At 65.4% G+C, this 22,397-nt stretch overlaps 3 protein-coding genes across 3 annotated transcripts; all 3 read left to right on the plus strand.

Moving 5' to 3' along the window:
* The first annotated feature begins 1,638 nt into the window (after positions 1-1,638).
* On the plus strand, positions 1,639-7,523 carry SCRT2 (scratch family transcriptional repressor 2). The gene is made up of 2 exons (XM_056355099.1): positions 1,639-2,464; positions 4,764-7,523. Exons 1-2 carry the CDS (start codon positions 2,341-2,343, stop codon positions 5,468-5,470), a joined length of 831 nt encoding a protein of 276 aa, XP_056211074.1. The 5' UTR covers positions 1,639-2,340; the 3' UTR covers positions 5,471-7,523.
* Positions 7,524-9,005: 1,482 nt separating this feature from the next.
* SRXN1 (sulfiredoxin 1) lies at positions 9,006-11,072 on the plus strand (the record flags this gene model as incomplete). The annotated part of the gene is made up of 2 exons (XM_056354487.1): positions 9,006-9,386; positions 9,559-11,072. Coding segments are annotated over 2 exons (585 nt in total), but the record flags the coding sequence as incomplete, so codon positions are not given.
* A 6,102-nt stretch (positions 11,073-17,174) lies between these two features.
* Positions 17,175-20,078, plus strand: TCF15 (transcription factor 15). The gene is made up of 2 exons (XM_056354306.1): positions 17,175-17,770; positions 19,635-20,078. Exons 1-2 carry the CDS (start codon positions 17,294-17,296, stop codon positions 19,707-19,709), a joined length of 552 nt encoding a protein of 183 aa, XP_056210281.1. The 5' UTR covers positions 17,175-17,293; the 3' UTR covers positions 19,710-20,078.
* Positions 20,079-22,397: the final 2,319 nt, after the last annotated feature.

Below are 22,397 nucleotides of genomic sequence, written 5' to 3' on the forward strand. Positions count from 1 at the left end.
CTCCCAGCCCTCCCTCCCCCTGTCTTTTACACTTAATTACCTCCCTTATTACACCACAGCCTGGAGAGAGACAAAATCCCAGGGCAGCGGGCAGGCAGGCAGGCAGGCAGGCAGGCAGGCAGGCAGGCAGGCAGGCCCGACCCAACTAGGGCGTAAGTAATCGCCCGTTCTGCAAACGTGCCTTCCAGGAGAGAAATGGCACACGTGCGGATAAATAAATCAGGAAGCGGAGGCCAGGAGCCCGGTGTGCGGTGGGGGGACACTGGAAGCAGCCTGGCAGGCGACATCTCCCTAGGGCCGCAGCCCTCCGGGAGAGGTGACCTTGAACTTGGCACAGCCCTGACGTCAGGGCGGCGCTGCGGGGCCAGATGGGACTCGTGTCGCTGCCTGCGAGCCCTGGCTGAGTGCTGCGGGAGGGGGGAGGCGAGACCCCAGCCCATGTGGGGAGCAGCCCCAGGACCCCCACCCCTAGGAGCTGGCCTGATGGGGTGGGCTGCAGGGTGCCCTGGATTTGGGGTGCTGCGGGATGCCCTGGGGTCTAGGATGCTGTGGGATGGGGGATCTTGTGGGATGTGGGATGCTGTAGGTTCTGGGATGCTGTGGGCTGTAGGATCCTGTGTGATGGGATGTGGGATGTTGTGAGCTATGGAGTACTCAGGGCTGGGGGAGTACTCAGGGCTGGGGGATACTGTGGGCTGTGGGATGCCCTGTGCTGTGGGATGCCCTGGGCTGTGGTATGCTGTGGATGCTGTGGGATTCTGTGAGATGCTGTGGGCTGTGGGATGCCCTGAGCTGTGGTATGCTTGGAATGCCCTGGGCTGTGGGATGCTGTGGGATGCTGTGGATGCTGTGGGAGGCCATAGGGTGCCACACAAAGCAGTGAGCAGGGGCCCACTGGCCTGATGTGATGCAGGGATGGCCTCAGCCCAGGCTCTGCGCACGACTGAAGCAGCAGACACAGCTGTGAGCAGGAAGGCCTAGGATGCTGGCCACGGGGATGCTGCTTTTGGTCCCCAGGCCCAATGCCACATGCTCGGCCGAAAGGGTTGGTGCCTCCTGAGGCCAGGGGTGCCCAGGACTGCCCTGCACCAGCCGTGCCAGCGCTCTGCCTTGCGGTGACAGATGATGGACTGTCCTTAGTTAAGTGCTGCAACGCTCTCAGTATAGCACAGGGCTCAGGGGAGCAGGGCCCACTGCCAGCCAGGTGCCGGTGTCACCCGCCAGCCCCAAGCTGGCACAGCCCCAGGGAGAGCCAAGCACCAGGGCCACCGACTGCCTCAGGATTGGGGCCTCATCCTGCTCGGGGGAGGGCGGCGGTGGAGCATCAGCGAGGGGAGGCGGGGAAGTGGGGGCTCAGGCAGGGAACAATGCACCGCCACGAGCCCAGCTATTGTTGTGGGCTGTGAAGGTCACGGTGCTTCCCTGGGGACTGGGATGGGGATGGGGACACGGGACAGGGAGAGAAGGTGGGAACAGGGACAGGGAAGAGGAATGGGGAGAGGGAAAAGGACAGTGGCCAAGTATGGGGACAGGACAGAGGTGGGACAGGGATGAGGGCAGGGGAGAGGGAACAGGGATGGGGACAGAGAACAAGGGACAGGGAAAGCAGTCAGTGGAAAGGGACAGGGGACAGAGATGAGGACAGGGAAGGTGGGCGGGAATGGAGGCAGGGTACAGGGATAGGAACAGGGAGCAAGGACAGGGAGAGGAGAAAGGGGCAAGAAACAGGGACAGGGACAGGGGTCAGGGATGGAGACAAGGGACAGGGCACAGGAATGGGGACAGGCACAGGGACGGGGATGGGGATCCCCGCCCCGCAGCCCGGTCCTTCACAGGCCCTGGGGGCTGGCAGCAGGGAGACAAAGGCGGTGGGAGGCAGTGGTGTGTCCCACCCCCCCATCCCCGCGTGTCCCCATTGTCCGTGGCCGGGGTGGGGGAGAACCCGGGGGAGGGCCGGGGGACCCCACACTGCCGTGGTGCCGGGGGCACCCCGCGCTGCCGGCGGCTCGGGGGGCTCCGGGGGGGGGCCGGGCGCGGCCGGGCGGAACGGCCCCCTCCCCCCCCGGGCGCCTGCCTTCCTCCCCCTCCTCCTCCTCTTCCTCCTCCCCTCCTCCTCCACCTCCTTCTCCTCCTCCTCCTCCTCCTCGCCGCCCTGCTGCCTCCTGCCTGCCTCCCCGCCCCTCGCACTCGGCTCCCCGCGCCTCGCTGTCCGCACCGCCGGGGCCGGAGCGCAGCGCGGGGCCGGGCCGGGGCGCGGCGGGGGCCGGGGCCGGGGCCGGGGCCGGTGGCGGTGCCGGTACCGGAGCTGTCCAGTGCTGAGGGCGCCGGCCCGGCCCCGCCATGCCCCGCTCCTTCTTGGTGAAGAAGCTGAAGGCGGAGGCGTTCCCGGCCGCCGGGGCCCCCGCGCCCCCCTACGCCCCCCTGGAGCCCCCCTACGCGCTGCCCGGCCCCGCCGCCGGCGATGGTGAGTGCGGGGCCGGGGGCTCCGCGGGGACCGCCCCTCGCCGCTATTGTGTGTGCGCCCGGCGGGGCACCGGGGGAGCCGCGGGGGTGGGACACGGGGACGGGGTGAGGGTCCCCGGCGTTGTGTCCCGCAGCCGGGCGGCGGGGGGCGGGGGGTGCAGCGGGGCGGCGGGGAGCGGGGGCGGAGGAGCATCCCTCCTCGCCTTGGCCTCTGCTCCGGGGCCAGCGGCCCCTGCCGAAGTTGGTCCTTGGGGAAACATCCCCTGCGTGACAGCGGCAGACCCCGTGGGCAGCTCCCGCTGCCCCGGCCCCGCTCCCCCCGCGCCCAGGGTGCAGCGAGGCCGGCTTCTGCCCACGACAAGTTTTGGTGGGGAGGGGGCACGAAGCAGGCAGGGGGGGCCGGCGGGGGGAGCGGGAGCCTCGTCGTGTGCCTGCGGGTTTCATTGTTCGCAGCGGTGCCCCGAGCCCCCCTCCCGGGAGAGCGGGGGAGGGCCGTCCCCTCCCCGGGGCACGGGGAGCAGGTGGGGGAGAGGCGAGGGGCAGCCCCCACTGCGCCACACTGGGGGAGGTGGGAAGAGCTGGGCTGGGGGGGCTGGGGTCCCTGGAGCCCCGTCCTGCCAGGGGACATGGGGGCAGACTCTGGGACCGGGATCGGCAGAGACCCCCGACGGGGCGGCCCAGGGTCCTGCCCTAGAAAAGGAGGTCGGGGGTGGGGGGGGGTGTCCGTCCCAGGCCGTGGGCTGGCGGGTCCTGGCTGCTCGGGGACCGGGAGACTGAGCTGGATGCGGGAATGGGCCTGATCCAGCCACACACAAGCCAACATTGCTGCTGTGTTGCTTGTGCCCCCCTTTTCTACTGCTCGCTTCTCCCAAGCCTTTGGTGGGCTTTCTCTGCTGGGCACAGGGGTGCGAGGCCCGTCTGGCCCAGGGGGGTCCTCTGATTCCCCCCCGCACCATCAGGACCCAGGAGCCAGCGGGGGAGGGATGCGCTGCAGCTGGGCAGAAGCTGCCGACGCTGCTCTCCTGGAAATAACCTTGCTGCATGCTCGGAGGCAGCGTGAGAAATTGCTGAGCAGAGCGCTTTCTGCACAGCCCGCGCGACCGCGCTGTCAGCACGGCGCAAGGGGGATGGGGGGGCCCAGCCCTGCCCCCCCCCCACAGCCCCCTCCCCAACGCAGGCATCCCCAGCCTCCATGGGACAAACGGCAGCAGCCGCTCACCCTGGGCAGGGAGGCCCATGGGCATGGGGGTGCATGGGTTTAGGGGATGCTCAGGCGCAGCTGGGTTGGGGTGTCCATGCTGCCCCACTGGTGTGCACGACTGAGCCTGGATGTGCCCTTGGCCCTCAACAGCCCCTGCTGTCACCAGCAACAGGGACATGTCTTCTGAAGCAGCTGGCAAGGGCCAGTGTGCACAAGGCAGGAGACCGCCGGGACCAGTTTGGGGGACCCGGGGTGGCAGCATGTCCCACAGCATCTCTGACCCAGCAGGGAGAGGGCTGCGCTGCTCCTTCCGCGGTGACCTTCATATGCCAGCGTGGAGGGACAGGATGCCCACACAGCACCCACTCTGACCCGGGCCAGGAGTCCCTTACTTGGAGCTGAGCCATGAGCAGACCAATGTCACACAGGGGTGACACTACTGGAGTGGCACCCAAGCCCCGCTCCATGGCTGGGGGACTGTGGGTCCAGCTCCTTGGCAGGACCCCAGGGCCCCGGTGCTGCTGCTCTCCAGGTGCTGCCCCATCCCCGGGGAACAGCCCCTCCAGGGGACAGGAGGGAGGCGGGGGACCTTTCCCAGCCCCCTTGCTGCGGAAGGGAGACCTGGGGCAGCCTCTTCGCCCTCACCTCAGCCACCCCAGGTTTCGGGAGGCGAGGAGGTGGATGGAGCAGAGCTCATTACCGGCGCCTGCCCGGGTGAACAATGAGGCTCTCGGCACTGACAGCTGTCTGGCGGCTAATGGCCCCCAGGGACTGCCTGCAGCCGGGGCACCAGGGCAGCACCCGGGCAGGCACAGCTGGATGTGCCGCAGCCCCATCTACAGCTCTCACCCAGGGCAGACTCGCCGGATGGGACCCATTCTGCCAGCAGATGCGGACAGGAGCTGGGGCAGACTCAGCCCCGGTGTGGACGAGGCAGCTCCAGTGCTCGGGGTAGACCCCAGGGCTCAGCAGGGACAGGGACCAGTGCAGGGGGGACAGCCCTGGTTCTGCCTCAATGGGCATTTTTGGCTCATGGCTTCCCCTGTCCCCGGTGGGGCTGGCCAAGAGGGATGGTGACCCTGCTGTGTTGTCCCTGCAGGGTACCTCCAGCACTGCCTGGCACCAGCTGGCTACGACACTGACAAGAAGCAAGGTCTGCCACCACCACCACCAGACCCAGCCTACGCACCCAGCCATGAGGAGTACAGCGACCCCGAGAGCCCCCAGTCCAGCTTTTCTGCCCGCTACTTCAATGGGGAGGCAGCAGTGACGGACAGCTACTCCATGGATGCCTTCTTCATCACAGACGGGAGGTCACGCAGGCGCAGCGAGAGTCAGCGCCGTGGCAGCCACCGTCACTCCTGCCCCGAGTGTGGCAAGACCTACGCCACCTCCTCCAACCTCAGCCGGCACAAGCAGACCCACCGCAGCCTGGACAGCAAGATGGCGAGGAAATGCCCCACCTGCGGCAAGGCTTACGTCTCCATGCCTGCCCTGGCCATGCACGTCCTCACCCACAACCTCAAGCACAAGTGCGACGTGTGCGGCAAAGCCTTCAGCCGGCCCTGGCTGCTGCAGGGCCACATGCGCTCACACACCGGGGAAAAGCCCTTCGGTTGCTCCCACTGCGGGAAAGCCTTCGCCGACCGCTCCAACTTGCGTGCCCACATGCAGACCCACTCCGCCTTCAAGCACTACAAGTGCAAGCAATGTGAGAAGACCTTCGCCCTCAAGTCGTACCTCAACAAGCACTACGAGTCCGCCTGCTTCAAGGGCTCCGAACACAGCTGTGCAATAGGGAACTAGCCCCCCAGCCCCCTGTGGCGCATCCCCATCCTCATCCCCATCCCTGTCCCCATCCCCTTTCCTATCACCACCCCCATCCCAGTCCTAGTCCCTGTGCCAGCGCTCCTGCAGCTGCAGCCAGTTGGTTTGTGGCTGCACCGTGGCCAGAGGGAACATCCCCACAAACTCGCTCCCCACCTGGGAGGAGGGTGCCCCAGTGCTCCCCAGGAAGGGCTGGATCTGGCCGGGCCCACAGCGGGACCCAGCACCTTGCCCATGGGTCCCCAAGCCCCCACGCAGCCAGGCAGGTCTCTCTGCGGGGGACACGCCTGGGGACCTCTTCTAGACCCAGGAGAGACTTTCCTCCCCCAGTTCGTGACTTTCACCTCTATTTATTTAATTTATTACTATTATTTATTTAGAGCTGCTGCTTCTCCTCCCGGGGGATCCCAGGGGAGAAAAGACACTTTTCTGCTCCCCCCAGGAGCAAAACCTCACCCTGACCCTAACACTGATGGGACCATGGGCTGGTGCCACTGACGGCTCGGCGGGATTGACGGACAGCACGGCTGACAGGAGGGCAGGGCTGTCAGTCACCTTGGAGGCTGGGGTCCCACTGCCTGGGCCCTGGGGCACCCTGATACCCCCTGCCCTCACGGTCCCGTGGGACACAGCCCCGTGCTCACCCTGGCATTGCAGCTCCACAGCCCACAGGAGTCAGGGGAAGAGCAAGGGGCTCCCAGCAGAGACCTGTGGGACACATCCCCCACCAGCTCCCAGCTTGGCCAGGCATGACTGGCCTCCGCCATGGTGATGGGCTGAGGAGCAGACCCCTGGGCAGTTGTAGTCCCCCGTGCTGTGCAAACGGCCAGGCTGGAAGCTGGGCTGGAGACCCAACCCTGGGGCAGCAGCCAAGCCCCCAGCTGCCCCTCCACGTACCTCCAACCTCCAGCCTCTGCCTGGCCCCCTGCCTGGCCAGCTTCCGGCCCCCTAACCATCACCCCCTGCCTGCGCTCAGGAGGAGGGGGTCAGTGTAGCCGTAAAGTTTGGGTGAGTCTATTTAAATGTTCTTATTTATATTATTTATAACTTATGCTTTTTACTATTTATTTGCCAAGATTGGCAGAGCCGTGCTAGCACTGGCTTGCAGGAAGTAGCAGTGCTGCAGCAGAGGCGCTGTGCCCAGGACACAGCCGTGGTGACATGGACAGGGACAGGACCCTGAGAGCAGACTGTGCAGCGGGCACAGAGGCAGGAGGGCACGAGCTGGCCCAGCAGCCCAGGCTCCGTGCCGTGCAAGCCTCCCCCAAAGGCAAAGCCCTTTTCCTTGGTCTTCCTCGCTGCCACAGGCTCCTGCTCTGCTCCCTGCCCTGCGCCAGCCCGGTGGGGACAAACCAGCCATTCTATGCAACCTCCTGGCGGAGCATCCCCGCACCGGCCCCGGAGCAAGCACCGTGCACACGGCATCCCGGAGCGGGGCCTGACCCATGCCTCCGCTTCCTACCTCGGGCTGCGAGCTGCCACGGCCCCATCACCCTGTGCCGGTCCCTGACACCGTTGGGGTTCAGCCCGTCACCCCATGGGGCTGCACTCGCATACCCCCACACTGTCTTCCTGCGCTGTCTTCCTCCCTACACCGTCTTCCTCCCGCCGCCTTGGTTTGCATTGCCACGGCCGCGGCTCATAGGCTCAATGCCTACCGGGGACATCCCTGTCACGGTCCTCGCTGCCGTGGTATGGTGGCCACGCACCTGCCCCCCATGCAGGGGAAGAGCATCACGCCAGCCATGCAGGCACCCACCAGCGAGTACGCAGCAGTTCAGGCTTTCCCCGCGATGCCGGTGCCTTTCTGCGGCAGCACCGCGTCCCTTGGCCAGGTGGGCATGGAGCACCGCGCCTCTGCCCCTGTCTATACTGTAAATAGCAGATACTACAGCAATAATTTTCCGTGCATGATAGATTTTTTTCTGCCAGGTTTTGTACTCGCCAGCCCCCAGTAAGACAAGTCTACTGAGAACCGGCCGCCCGCAGTATTACTTGTAACGCAATTCAGGGATATAAAAGGGATTTCTGCCACTAACCATGTGTCTCGGGGGATTTGTACAGGGGTGTGGGGGGTGATGGCACACAAGCTGATGGTCTTTCTGTCCCATGGTGCCCTGTGCCTGCATCCAAGGGCATCCCTGGGTAGGAGCATTGCAGAGAAAACATCTACCCTCAGACCAAAGTGGGGAGATATCCCGGCAGCTGGTTGTGAGGGGGGCAGCTGATGCACCCAGGGCATCCAGCGCTGCCTGCTCTGCCTTGCCAGCAGCTGGTGGGCAGCAGCCAGACACTCTCCTGCCGAGGTGAGCAGTGGGTTTGCAATGCCACCCTGCTTGCAAAAGTGCCGGAGGTGCTGCGAGCAGCAGCAGAGCATTGACCTGGAAGTAAAGCACCGTGTAAAATCCCAGCAGTGTGGTGGGGAGCCCAGCGTGCAGCCTGGGGGTGCCCAGCGATGCTTATGCACCCCCAGCCTCACCCCCTGGGCCTGGCTGCCCTGCACGGCAAGGATTTGGTAAGCAGATTTTATTTCAACTGCTGTCATGTACACATCCACTCCCACCCACCCAGGCACATGCTGGGGGCAGTGGGAACAACTCAGCAGAGCCCTGGTTCCCAGGGGGCAGCCAGGCACTCCTGCCCCCACACTCCTCACTGCATTTCTTCTGCACAGACGGGTGCCAAAGAGGGAGGGCAAATTATTTTCAGCCTCCAGCTCATCAGCAAAGCCCTCACTGAGCCCTGCACTCCCGGTGACATTGGTGCTGTCCCCCAGCTGAGAGCTCAATAATTCACCTACAAAGTTATCACTGGATTCATCCTGCAAAAATCTCATCCCAGAGCCTCACAAACCTGTCCCCAACCATCACCGTCACCAACTCTCATACTGGGCAGTGAGTCACCCAGTGTGCCCCATCACACTGGCATGTTTCTGAGTCAGCGCTGGGGCTGGGGACCTACCATGTCCCCCAGGAGCCAGGGTGAGGGAATGGGAGCAGCCATTCACTGGCATCACAGTCCTGCTGGGGATCCAGGCTGCCCCAGCTGTGGCAGCCGATGGGGTGGGAGACCCAGTTCTTGCTGGGAGCCTCTCCACCATTTGGGACACTGGTCTGGAGAAATGACCTAGAAAGATCCAGACCTGGAGTGCCGCAGTGTCTGCCCGGCTGCAGAGTATCCATGCTTCCCTGCTCAGCTCTGGGGCTGTTTCATGCCTCCTCTTCCTCGCTGAGGACCCCGTGAGTACCAGCACAGCAGGGAGGGGGCTCTGGGGTTGGGGACGTGTTCCTGACACAACCAGGCAGGCAGGGGGCACATCCCAGCTCCCAGCTGAGATGCCACAGATGATCCCTCGTGCTCTGGCATGGCCAGGTAGGAGCAGAGACCCCCAGGCAGCCACCGGGGTGGGAAGCAGGACAGGGATCCCCAGCACCCCGAGCAGCCCTGGTGGGAGGCCCAGCCACTGCGTGCTGAGGGGTGTCCTGTGCGGACGAGGAGCTGAGGGCAGCCCTGACCGCAGCCTGGCCAGTGGAGAGGAGCAGGCAGCAGGCCAGCTGGTGTTGGCACCGGTCCCGGCAGCCTGTCCTGCCCCTTCACTGTGACTGTGCAAAACGGTGGGGCGGTGGCGATGACGATGGCGCTGGCCGGGACAGGAGGAAGCAGAGGGGCCCGGCTCGGTGCTGTGCTGCTCGAGGCGAAACGGCAGGCTGAGACGGGCAGGCAGGGGGAAGGACACGGCCAGCTCCTGGCTGCAGCCATGGCTGAGGCTGGGGACCAGAGCATCCACACGCAGCACATCTCAGCCGTGCACAATATTCCCATGCATGTCCTCATCCGGCCTATCCCTGCGGAGCTGGAGCCGGACAAGGTGCAGAGCCTCATGCAGACCCTGCAGGTGAGCATGGCCCTGCTCCCCCCAGGTGCTCCGGGCTGCCACCCCTGCACCAACCCCTGCCACCCTGGGGGCACTGCCAGGGAAGAAGCTCGCAGCAGCACCGAGGCCCTGGCACAGGCGGGTCGGGGGGTGCCGGGGCATGTGTTGCTCTCGGGGGTCTCTCCTTACCCAGGAGGAACCCGAGCGGGTGCCCCCCATCGACGTGCTCTGGATCAAGGGCAGCCAGGGTGGGGATTACTTTTACTCCTTCGGGGGCTGCCACCGCTTCGCTGCTCACAGGGCGCTCAACCGGGACACCATCCCCGCTAAGATCGTCCCCTCCACCCTCAGCGACCTCCGCACCTACCTGGGCTCCTCCACGCCGCACCTGCGCTAGCCCGGCCCTCCGGGGGCTGCACGGCCCCCCGCAGGCCCCCGCCCCCGCCGGTCCCCGAGCGCTGGGCTGGGGCTGAGCCGCGGGGCCCGTGAGCCTCCGGTGAGGATGGGGTCAGGGTCCCCCCCAGACCTGGGGGCGCTCCCTGCGGGGCTGGGGTCTCCCCGCGCCCCTCCGGCCGGGCCGGGGTCGGGGTCCCGCTGGCAGCGGGAGGAGCCCGGCGCGGGGGCGCGGCGGGGCCGGCAGGTGGCGCTATTGTGCCGCGCTGCGCCTTGGCGAGCGGCCGCGGGGACCGGGACGGGGCGGACAGGGGTGGACCGGGACAGACCGGGATGGGACGGGATGGGACGAGATGGGATGGACTGGGACGAGACGGGACGGGACGGGATGGGACGGGATGGGATGGACCCTGATGGACCGGGACAGACGGACAAGATGGGATGAACCACGATGGGATGGGACGGGATGGACTGGGATGGGATGGAATGGGACTGGATGGTATGGGATGAACTGGGACAGAAGAAGATGAACCGGGATGGACCAGGACAGGATGAACGGGGATGGGACGGGATGAACTGGGGTGGGATGGGATGAACTGGGACAGGCCAGGACAGGATGAACCAGGACAGGACAGGATGGGATGGACTGGGATGGAATGGGATGAACTGGAATAGGGTGAACTGGGATGGGACGGGACAGGATAAACCAGGATGGGGCAAACCAGAATGGGACAAACTGGGATGGGGAGGGGATGAACTGGGACGGGCTAAATGGGGGCATGGCTCAACTGGGAAGGCTGAACCGGGATGGAATGGGCTGTACTGTGGCATGGCTCATCTGGGAATGGCTGAACTGGGACAGGATGGGCTGAACCGGGATAGGATGAACTAGGATGGGACGAACTGGGACGGGACAGGGCAGGATGAGCTAAACCGGAGCACAGCTCAGCCAGGAATGGCTGAACCAGGACGGGCTGAACCGGGGCACACTGGAACTGGGCCAGGTCACAGCCCATCCAGGGCACAGCCGAACCAGGAAGGGCTACAGGCAAACCAGGACACAGCCGAATTGGGACAGAGGCGTACCAGGAAGAGGCACATCTGAACCAGGCACAACTGATCCTCAGGCCTCTCCCAGTGACTCTGGGCTCACCCTGTGCCCAGATCAGGAGGACCCTGAGCTATGCCTCCCCAAAACCACCTGCCTCCATCCCTGGACACATCCTGTGGTCCCCCTCTCCATGAGGGACATCACTGAAATGGTGAGGGGGGGACACCTGCTGTGGCACTTGGAATAAAGGCAATCAAACCCCCCACGGCTCTGGGGCCTGGTGCTGAGGGATGCTGGGGTCAGGGGTATGCAGTGGTACGGCATGGCATGGCATGGTGTGGAGGCCTGGCACCTGGGACAGGTGCTCTGTCAGGGGATGGATGCTCTGCAAAGGACCAGATGCTTTGCTGAGGGATCAATGTTCTGCAAGGGAATGGATGCTGTGCTGGGGACGATGCTCTGAGAGGGGATGAATGCTGTATTCAGTATGGATGCTGTACTGGGGGATGGATGCGGTGCTGGGGACGATGATCTGCCAGACCACACTGGCACGCAGCTGAAGTCAGGGTCAGCTCTGGCTTAGCTGTGGAAGATGTGCATCCCAGCACCATGCTGGAATGCTGTCATTTCTTCAAATGCCACATCTTCAACCTGTGTACAGGCTGGAAAAATCGCCTGGAGCATCCCCCAGGCATCTCGGCATCCCTCTGAGCTGGGAACCTCCATCCAGGGAGCGGAAAGGCCACTGACTCACCCCACCACACTGTGAGTCAGCAGCAGGACTGGGACAGGAACCACAGTTGGATGCTTCTGCCCTCACTCTGCTCCCTTGGCCACGCTCCTCCCCAGATGATTCCTGTCTTCCCAGGGCAGAAATGGGCTGGGGAGAGGGTCTGGGAGGAGGGCACGGACCCCTTGAGCGGTAGCTCTGCAGGGCAGCATGCACGTTGGCCACTGGCAGTGCTGCCCACGGACAGGGCATGCTTGCAGCTGCCTGCCAGCACAGTGTTTCCGCAGAGGTCACTGGGGAGGAAGGGCAGGGTGGGCTGGGGGCTGCTGTGCCGGAGGGTGACTGTGGCGGCCGAGCTGCATGTGCCGCATCAAAGCTGCTCTGTGCCGGGAGGAAGCCCTGCAAGTGTTCACGGAGAGAGCAGCCCTGGCCTATGGCTCCCTGATGGGCCATAAATTTCTCTGAAGAATTGTGGCGTGCTAAAAAGTTTCCTCTTGTTAGAGAGCCAGGAGGGGGGAAAAGGAGGAGGTGGCAGCTCCTGCAGCAGCACGGGACGTCGCCAGGGCGCCCTCAGATGGGTGCCCCATGGCAGGCACTGGGTTTTGCCCAGGCCCTGGGCTGTGTCCCCAGTGCTGGGCATCTCCTATGGGCTGTGCTCACCCCCCTCTCTCTGGGTCTGTGCCCCTTACAAAGGGAGCTGGATGTCAGGCAGCTCAGCAGAGCTGGGACCCCACGAGTGGGAATGAACCGAGGCTGCCCAGATCCTGCAACCCTCTTCCTGCACCCCACAGGGGCTTTCTCCAGCTGAGAGACCCTCTGCAGGATCCACTCTTTCAGCTTCCCATCCCCTGCAAACAGTACCAGGACATCCGTGCCAGCCCTGTGGATGCCCTGTGACACTGCTCCCAGGGCTTGGGGGCACAGGCTGGGAGCCAAAACCAGCCACTGTGTCCATGGGGCTGTGTCAGCATCTCCAGGGCTGACGGCACATCCCAGGGGCTGGCACAGTGCGGGCAGCGTGACCTGGTCCCCAGCTGGTGCTGCCGGTGCCACAGCCCACTGGCTGGCACAGGAGCTGGTCTTGCCAGAGCCAGCCATCCCTGCATCGGCCTCGTCTGGCCATGTCCCTCCACCTGTCCCCCTTCCCTCTGCCTGACCCGCAGGGTCTCTAGTGTCGCCGGCTGACAGCCGATCCCGGCTGCCTCCAATCCATTCGTTCCAGGGCAGGAACAAAGGCGCTTTGTGGGCTCCCCCCAGCCTGGGCTGGGCCGGGGGGGGGTCCCAGCTCCGGAACTGGGACAGACTTCCCCGCGTGACAGGCGTGTAATGCCTTCCAGACCAGCAGCCCCGGCCTGCAGGTACAGCCTGGCTGGCGGAGGGGGCCCGGGGCTCCCCACACTGCCCTGGGGACCCCTGCCACAGCCCCGACCCCCGGGGTCAGGCCGGGACCTGTCCAAGGGCAGGGGCTGCCCTGGTGGAGAAATGCTCCTGCTCCCCAAAAGGTTTCACAACACCCTGTCCCCTTCAGCCCATTTTGCAGTGCCTCCCCAACCAGGGGGCTCCCAGGTTTGCCAGTCCTGGTCTCCCCATGTGGGTAAGTAGGAACAGCTGCCCCTCAGGCCTCGGCCGGTCTCAGAGCCGGGTGCGAAGCGGCTGGATTTGGATGCTGCACGCACCCGGCTGGCCGGGGCAGAGCGCCCTGAGCTCACCTTCAACCGGGCAGCTCCGCAGGGCTGCAGCCTTGCTGGCCTGAACTGCCCCAATACTGGGGAGCCACGGGCAGAGGGGCCAGTCCCAGATGTCCCCCTGTGCCGGGGGGCTGGTCTGGGGCTGTGGGTGAGCAGGGCCAGGCAACACCCTCAGGGGTCTCAGTAGGATGGAACTGGATGGATGGGATGGGATGGGATGGGATGGGATGGGATGGGATGGGATGGGATGGGATGGGATGGGATGGGATGGGATGGGATGGGATGGGATGGGATGGGATGGGACAGGTCAGTCCAGAGCTGCTTCGCTGGGGCTCAGCAGGGTCAGGCCTGGTGTCCTGGCAGGCACATGTGCCGGCGTTACCGCAGGTCTGGAATCCATTTGCCTCGCCAGCAGCAGTGTTTTCCCAGCAGGGCTGGAGCAGCCCCGCGGGGCTGGGGGCAGCCCCGGCCCCCTGGCCCATCTGCTCTCTGTTTATTTTCTTACACTTAAGTATCACCTCGCAGATAAACACTCCCTGGAGTGCGGGCCAGGGGGCATTTACCCCGCAGCAGAGGTAGGACCAACACCCCAACTCTAGGGATGCTCCCCAGGGCAGCCTGCACCCAGGGCATGCCTAGTGAGTTGGGCTGGCATCACGCCTGCAACCCCATGCTCAGGAAACGTCCCCTCCGTGCCACATGTCCCATGCTGGGTCCCAGATGCCCCGGGCCCACCATCCATGCCTGACCCACCACCTGGTGCTGCTTTCCCAGTGCCCAGGGCTGTGCAGCACAGTGCCGCTGTGCTGGGACAGCAGCCCTTGGCTTGGTGACTGGTTGGTTTGGCCAGATCAGCTGGGAAAACCGTGATGCCAAACACAACCATGCCCTGACACCCACTTAGGTCAGCCATGTGGTGCAGCACCAGCCGGAGGTTTGCAGTGCCACAGCCCCCCAGCTGCACTTCGTGCCACTTGGCTGAGTCAGACCTGAGGCACTCAGTGTTGGGGGGGGAGAAGGGGGTCCGGGCACAGGGACACACGTCCTGTCCCACGCGCCTGCCGGGCAGCACAGGAAAACAGGGCTGCTGCCGTGCGTCCTCCCACCCCAGCGGCAGCAGCATCCGCAGGCAGCTGGCAGCCGGACAGGCAGGGAGCCGGCAGCATTCCCTGCTTCCCGTGGCTCCTGTTGCTCTCCTGGCCGGGACTGGTGGCTCCTTCTGTCTGTCCATCTGCCCGTGTGCAGGGCCTGGCAGGGCGGTGGTCTCACACACACGTGTGCCAGCCTGGGGGCTCTCTGCAGCAGGAGGTGCTGGCACTCGGGGTGTACATGGCACCCTGCGTGCACAGACATGCTGCATGCACCAGCACACACATGCATGCACACACATGCACATGCACACACATGTGCAACTGCATACACACATGTGCACACACCTATACTCACATACATCCACACACACATGCCCATACAAGCATGGATGCACATAAATGTGCACAGCTGCACATCCATGCACACAGCTTGCATGCATATATGTGCACACACATGTGCTGCCCCTCACCCCACACTGAGCCATCTCCAATGCCTGCTGCTCCTTCCCTGCCTGTGCCCCCATGTGTCCCGTCCTCTGCAGCAGCAGCACAGGCCACCAGCACCCCACATGTGGCTGTGCCCCACAGAAATTCCCGAGGGCAGCTCGGTTGGGCTGGGGGACCAGGCTCTCCCCCTCAGCCTGTCCCTGTCAGCTGGTGGCCATGTGTGGGGCAGCCACAGCTGAGTACACAGCCCCTGCCATCCGTCTTGCTGCCTGTCAGGGCTGGGGGCTGCTGTGGCCCCCCAGCCACAGCCCAGAGGGGTGGCAGGGCGAGAGTGGGGCAAGAGCAGAAGCTCCCCTCTCTGTGCAGGCACCTGCCTGCTCCCTGCCTGCCGTGCCAAGGGCTTGCCCACCCCCAGCTCTGCCCCAGGCACTGCTTGCCCCCCCCACAGGGGTAGAAACAGCCCCTGGTCTGTGCCCAGGCAGGGGCTATTGCCAGGAACAGGAGAGGGTCGGGGTCCCTCTTGGGGACTGATGCACAGGGAGGGGTGGCAGGGAACGGAGCCAGCAAGGGACATGTCCCCATGACAGCACAGACACCCGGGACAGCTCTGCCCGCCCCCAGCCCCAGCAGGACCTCCAACCCCCAGAACGACACTCTCCCTCCCACTGTGTGATTTACAGGCTCTGCACAGCAGACAAATGGCAAAGGAAAACAGGGCAGGGGGGTCCCTTGGGCAAGGGGCTGCCTGTGCCCTGCGGGGGAGAGATGGGCCGTTTGCTCACAGCCAGCAGGATGGGTGGGCAGCGAACTAGTGCTGGTGCTGGCGCTAGGCAGCACAGCAGCCCCTGCCACGGTCCCAGCAGCACACACCGGGACAACCCCAGTGGGGGAACCCACTGGCTCAGCCAGTGTCCATTGTCACAGCCATGGGGTTTTGGCCATGGTGACGTGGTGACATGGTGCCACCCCATCCCATATTCCCCAGGCTCCCCTGTCGACCACCTCACTCTGGGGTTTGCAACATGCCTACTGTGTCCCTTGGCCACCATTGGAGCACCCAGCAAGCCCCGTCGCTGGCTCTTTTTGCTTCATTAATGGAGGTTTCCCCCAGCGTCCCGCTCCGGCTGCGGGGCTGCCGGCCAGACAGGGGCAGCAGCTGGCACGGGCTGGCACCGCGGGGCCAAGTCCCCAGCAGCCAGGTCCTGCCCTCCGTTTGCCTTTGCCACTTGACCTGCCGTGCCTGCAGCATCGCCGAGCTGCCAAGTTCTGCTGGGCTCGGCCGCGGGCCGGGAGGGAAGGCAGCAGGGAGCCTCCTACCTGCCTGGCTCAGCTGCCCATCCCCCTGCCTGCTCTCGGGGTGCTGGGCTTAGGGCCGGGGGGTGAAGGCAGAGCAGGACCCACACAGATCTCCCCAGCGAGGAAGAGCAGAGGGTGGCCATTGCCTGTGGTATCGGGTGCCCAGGAAGGACTGGGAGCCAGCCACGGGCTGGGGGGACACCTGGACCCTCCCCGGGACACCAGCAGCTGCCACTGCTGCCAGCTCAGCTCTCCCCTTGCAGGAAAAGACTCCGTGTTTCCACTGCCGGTGCACACCTTCCTCCCAGGCAGGAGGAAACGCTCCTGGCTGCCTGGCAGTGCTGCCTGCAACGCTGCCCGTGCTCCTGACCATGTCCCCCTGTACACTCCTGTGGTGGGCATGCAGGGTGCCAGGCCCTGGGGACAGAAGGATGAGGGGCATGGAGCATCCCTGTGGTGCTGCCTGCCCTCACTGCTCCCTGCCTGCCCCGGGCATCCTCCCGGGCACAGACCCAGTCCCAGTGGGACATGGTGGGATGTCAGGAGCAGCATGTCACCCATTGCCATCCCTGCCGACAAACACCCCAGGGACCACAACAGTGCCACATAGTCCTGGGTACCTGCCCCATCCCTGGCCCCACACCCCATGTTTTCCCTGGGCTGCCCTGTGTGGGACCCAGGGCTGGCAGGGGACAGCTGGGCAGGGGCTGGGGACACGCTGCCCATGGGCTGGCACTGTGTGTGGCATTGCCCTGCAGGCACCACAGACTGGGGGCTGCAGTACAGGGAGCACTCAGCATGCAGTGACCCTGGCAATGTCTGTGGCACTGCCGGGGTCCGGCAGCACCAAGGGCACAGCCTGGAGCCTGGCCCTGGGTGCAAGGTGCCTGCGGCCAGGCTGGCGTGCCGGAGCAGGGCCAGGCCCATGGCCAGAGCCAGCGGCGGTTCCCGCAGGCTGGGCGAGGACGCTGGACGCTGGACGCTGGACGCTGGACGCTGGCCGGCAGCTGGAGGGGCCGGCTGGGGGTGGGCTCCGGCGCCAGCCCCTCCCCGGCCATATAAATTCTGATTCCCCCCACAGACAGTCGTCCCAGCCCTGCTGTGCCGCTGGAGCGGAGCAGCAGTGGGAAGACGTCCGGAGCCGGCCGTCACAGCCGTGCCGGCGGGGGAAGGCTCCCCGCAGCCCGGGGGGTCCCCCCAGCAGGGCCGGGGGCACGGGTGGGCACCCCGCCATGGCCTTCACCATGCTGCGTCCCGTGGCTGCCCGTGTGCTCTACCCCGACATCAGCATCCTCTCGGAGGACGAGGAGAACCGGAGCGAGAGCGACACGTCGGACCAGTCGTTCGGCTGCTGCGAGGGCACCGAGGCTCGCCGCAAGCTGCCGCGGAAACCGGGCCCGATGGTGATGGTGAAGCAGAGGCAGGCGGCCAACGCACGGGAGCGGGACCGGACCCAGAGCGTCAACACGGCCTTCACTGCCCTGCGGACCCTCATCCCAACTGAGCCGGTGGATCGGAAGCTGTCCAAGATCGAGACCCTCCGCCTGGCCTCCAGCTACATCTCCCACCTGGCCAACGTGCTGCTTCTGGGCGAGGGCTGCGAGGACGGGCAGCCCTGTTTCAGTGCTATCTACGGGGCCAAGGGTGACCTGGACAGCAAGCAGCCCCGCAGCATCTGCACCTTCTGCCTCAGCAACCAGCGGAAAGGGGTGAGCGGTGGGGCAGGGGTCCCTGGGCTGAGCGGGGCAGGAGGATCAGCATGTCCCCAAGGGATGGGGGGCGGCAGTCCCTGCCTGGGCTGAGCGGGGCAGGAGGCTCAGCACGTCTTGGTGAGAACAGCAGGCTCTGGCTCCAGCTCCCGCTGGAGGTTTTGGCTGTTCTCGGCCAAATCCTGCTCGTAGCCACACGCCCACAGCTCCTGCTCGCGTCAGAGGGCCGGGCTGCTCCCCCACGTCCATCCGGGCTGAGAGGTCTCAGGAGGTTAAAGAGTCACCCCAGTGCCGGGGGCACTTGGCTACCCAGCGACAGGGAGCTCAGAGCTCAGAGGCTGACCCTGTCCCTGTCCCCAGCCCTGCCAGGCTCCCCGGGCACTGCAGCAAGGCTGCCCCAGGCAGCTCCCTGATGCGATGGAGACAGGCAGGGTGCAGCCCACACCCCACACGGGTGGGCTGGGCAGGGGTCCCCACCCAGCAGCCCCACACAGGGTCTGCCAGAAGCACCAGCACGGCTCCTACGTGGACCAGGGGGCTGAGATGGGCCATGCATGGCAGCACGGCACCGCTGCCCTGCCCAGCTGACCCCCCCAGCACCCTGTGACTCAAAGGTGGTGAGCTTGTCCCGCTGCCCAAGCCAGGGTCCTGGGTGCCCCTGCCCCAGTGTGGGCTGTGCAGGGTGAGGGGCTGGCAGCTCCCTGGCTCCATGGGCATCCCTTGGTAGGGCCGTGAGCAGGGGTTCCACAAGACCCCCAAGCTGTCCCACGTGCCATCCCAAGCAACATGGCCATGGGGCTCACTCCAGCCCTTGGGGCTCTTCTGGTTTCCGCTGCTCCATTTTTAGTTGCTGCTCCTGCTCCCCTGCCTGCCCCCCCTCACAGTGGCTGGACTCTACAGCCTCCTCAGCCTTCCTGGTGGGACCTCCAGCCCCAGTTCTTGGCATGGCTGGCCCCAGCTGGGACCCTCCGGCTGGGGTAGAGCTGTGTCCCTGTGCTGCTCCCCGGGGCTGGAGCTGGGGGTCTGGCGCGGTGCTGGGTCCCCATCAGGGGACCCTGTGGAGGTACAAGAGCCAGGGAGCTCCTGTTGCACCCAGGACCCTGGGGGCAGTGGCAGGAGCTGGGCTGGCACCTAGCTCTGCATCTCCTGGCTCTGGGGCTGGGCTGGAAAGGCGCTTTACTGGACTGGGCTGGGCTGGAAATGGACTGGGCTGGGCTGGAAATGGGCTGTACTGGGTTGGAAATGGGCTGGGCTGGGCTGGGCTGGGCTAGGCTAGAAATGGGCTGTACTGGGCCATGCTGGGCTGTGCTAGGCTGGAAGTGGGCTGAGCTGGAACTGGGATGTGCTGGGCTCTGCTGAGCCATGCTGGGTTATACTAGGCCATTCTGGGCTAGACCTGGGCCATGCTGGTCTGGACTGGGTTATACTGGGCAGTACTACTCGGAAGTTGTGCTGATGCACTGGGAGGTTGGGATGAGCCTCCTCACCTCCAGTGGGGCTGTGGGTCTGTCCAGGGCTATGGGTCTGTCCTGAGGTGGCACCAGCCCCCAGCCACAGGTCAGTCACAGTGGCACTGAGCAGCCAAGGGGGCTGTGTCCCTGCAGGTGAAAGAGCCATAGAGACTCCCCTTGGGGGTCTCACCGCAGCACCCACGCCCCAGCCACCTACCCAGCCACTCTCCAGGCACAGCCCCATCTGTCTGTCCATCCCGAGCAGCGCTGAGCTGCCCCAGGACCGTGGCACTGGCCATTTCAGAGCAAATTCTCCATGCAGAGCCAACACAGGGTGGTGGCGGGCAGAAGCGGGGCACCCCCCAGCTGGGACCCGCTCCGGTGCCTGCAGCTCTCCCCTCCTCTCTCTGCAGGGTGGCCGGAGGGACCTCGGGGGCAACTGCCTGAAGGTGCGGGGAGTGACCCCCCTGCGAGTGTCACGGAGATGAGCCGGGGACCGGCAGCACCCGCCTGAGACAGCGGCAGAACCGGCCAGACCCCACGCACGCACGCCAGCCCCAGAGACCAGATCGGGGAGGGAGGGAGCTGCCCGCCCGAGGCGACGGCAGCTGAGCCCAGGGCCGAGGGCTGGCACCACACCGACACCGGCCCCGGAGCTGGCAGCGGGGTGGGAGGACGCTCCCATGGCCCAGGCTGCCCGTGCGGGGCAGGGCCGGGGAGGGGGGTCCCCGCGCCCCGGGGCTGGACTGGAAGGGGCCCGTGTGCGGCCGGCATTGAGGCGCTCCGGCGGGGACGGTGTCGTGGCCCCGCAGGCACTGGTGGTGCACATGCAGCCGCTTGGAAAATAAATCTTATTTTTCTGATGGGCCGGTGCCTGCCTGCTGCCCCGGTGTGGGGCAAAGTGGGGGGCACATGGGGTCCCCAGGATGTCCCCAGCTCCCCAACCCTGCACCCACCGCTTCTCTGTGCCCCCGGAGCCAGTGCAACCATTCCAGCTCTCTCCATGGACACACCCGTGGGCCCCAGTGGGATCCACGTGGGGTGAGATCCCCAGGCACACACTGTCCCCATGTCCCCAGGCCCCGCCAACAGCTTTGGCCCTCAAGGGCCATGGGACCCCCAGCGCGGTCAGCACTGTGTTGTGCCACGGGATGGGGACAGCACTGCCAGCCCCGTGCCACAGCCACAAGCACCTGGGCGGTGGGTCGGGGTTGGTGGCTCTGCTTCTGTGCCTTCCCCTCCGCCCAGTACATTACAACTGCCGCGACTGCCACCACCGTCATGACCACCACCGCCGCCACGATGGCCGTGCACAGTGGGGCTGCGGGCAGCAGCACCTGTGCAGGGTCAGGTGGGGACGTGGGGGGTTCCCAGGCCGCGCTCCCCCCCGGGACCCTGCTCGGGGGGGCCGGGCTGGGCTGGGTGGCGGGGAGTGCTGAGCCTGGGAAAGGTGCCGTGCCGGGTCCCGCGGCTCCCAGGGGCCAGCGTGTCCCACAGAGCAGAGGCAGCTGCGGATGGGGCGGCTGGGGGCTCCCAGGGCAGCCCCCCAAGGACTGTGGGGCTGGACCTGCTCCATTTCTCCAGGGCGCTGCAGCCAGCAGAGAGCAGGGGAAACACCCTGGGGGTCCCACAGGAGTCTCCCGCAGCCCAGCTCAGGGAGGCAGCGAAGCAGGAGCCCACCGGCACCTTTCGGCCCCTGCTCAGCCGAGGTGAGCCTGCCCCAGGCTCCCTCCCCCCGGGGTTGATTTATGGAGCTGACAGCGCAGCGCAGCTGTGAGAGCTGGTCCCAGGCAGGGACCGGGGTGGGTGGGAGAGGTTTGTTCTCAGCGTGGCTAATGTGTCCCAGACCCCAATAAACAGCCGTGAGATTCTCCAAACAGCCCAGGACACAGAATCCCTGCCCCCGGGTTTATCGGGGGGCAGGGGCAGTGGAGGAGGGGGCTGCGCTGTGCAAACAGCCCAACCCGCACATGAAAGGGGACCATCCCCTTGAAGCAGCGGCTCCAGAGCCCCAGGGGAGCCAGAGAGGGCTGGTGGTCCCAGTGCTGGGGGCACAGCAGGTACCAGCACTGAGTGCACGGGTCCCAGTGTGTCCCAGGGCTGAGCATGAGCGTCCCAGCATGTCCCAGTGCCAGTAACTAGATTCCAGCAAGCGTCATGAACACCATGGGTCCCAGTAAGTCCCAGTGCAGAAGCTGTGCACCCAGTATGTCCCAGTGCCAGGGACTAGAGCCACAGCAAGACCCAGTGTAAAGTCCATGGACTCCAGTATGTCCCAGTGCCAGGGACTAGGGCCCCAACAAGCTCCAGTGTAACAGCCATAGGTCCCACTATGTCCTAGCACCACAGCTGTGTACTCAGTAAGTGCCAGTGCTGGGACTGCACACCCAGTAAGTCCCAGTGCCAGAGCTGTGCACCCAGTAAGATCCAGTGCTGGGGTTGTGCACTCAGTAAGTTCCAGTACTGGGGTTGTAGAATCCAGCATATCCCAGTGCTGGGGCTGTGGATCCCAGCATGTCCCAGCACTAGGGCCATGGGTCCCAGCACGTCCCAGTGGCAAGGCCATGGGTCCCACCATGTGCCGGTGCCAAGCCCACAGGTCCCAGTACATTCCAGCCCCTCCCAGCACCACAAGAGGGAAACGGTGACTCAGAGGCGCTGGAGCCTGCTGGGCTGGTGGGAGCCGGGTGCCCCTTTGCCCCGTGCCGGGCAAGCGTCGCGGCCACCACAGCCCGTCGCCCACGGATGCTGCTGGCTCGCTGGCTGCCGCAGCCCCACACTGAGCCCAGCCGCACCGCCTCTCTCGCGCTCCCCTCCCATCCTCTCCCCTTCCTGCGCGCGGACACCCTTGGAAAGGCTCTTGGCCGCTTTCTCTGAGACAGGAAGGTGTCCCCGAGTCTCAGGAAGGAAAAACACTCAGTGCTGAACCCACAAAGACCGTCTCTGAGGGGCCGGGGCTGGAGAGGCTCCAGGCCTGACATCACCTGGGAACTGGAACCAGAACCGCAGCTGCACTCCGCGCCTGGTATTTTTTTCTTTAACTTGTGTTTTTAAACTTTCTTTTTATAGATTTTTTTTTTTCCCCTTTCCCTTCTCCATTCCCCTCCCAAATATTTCAGCCTCTCGGCAGGCTGGCCAGCAAGGCTGGAATGCAGCAGGGCTGCACCCGTGAGCGG

Source organism: Falco biarmicus, chromosome 10 (genome assembly GCF_023638135.1).
Source record: "Falco biarmicus isolate bFalBia1 chromosome 10, bFalBia1.pri, whole genome shotgun sequence".
NCBI lineage: Eukaryota > Metazoa > Chordata > Aves > Falconiformes > Falconidae > Falco > Falco biarmicus.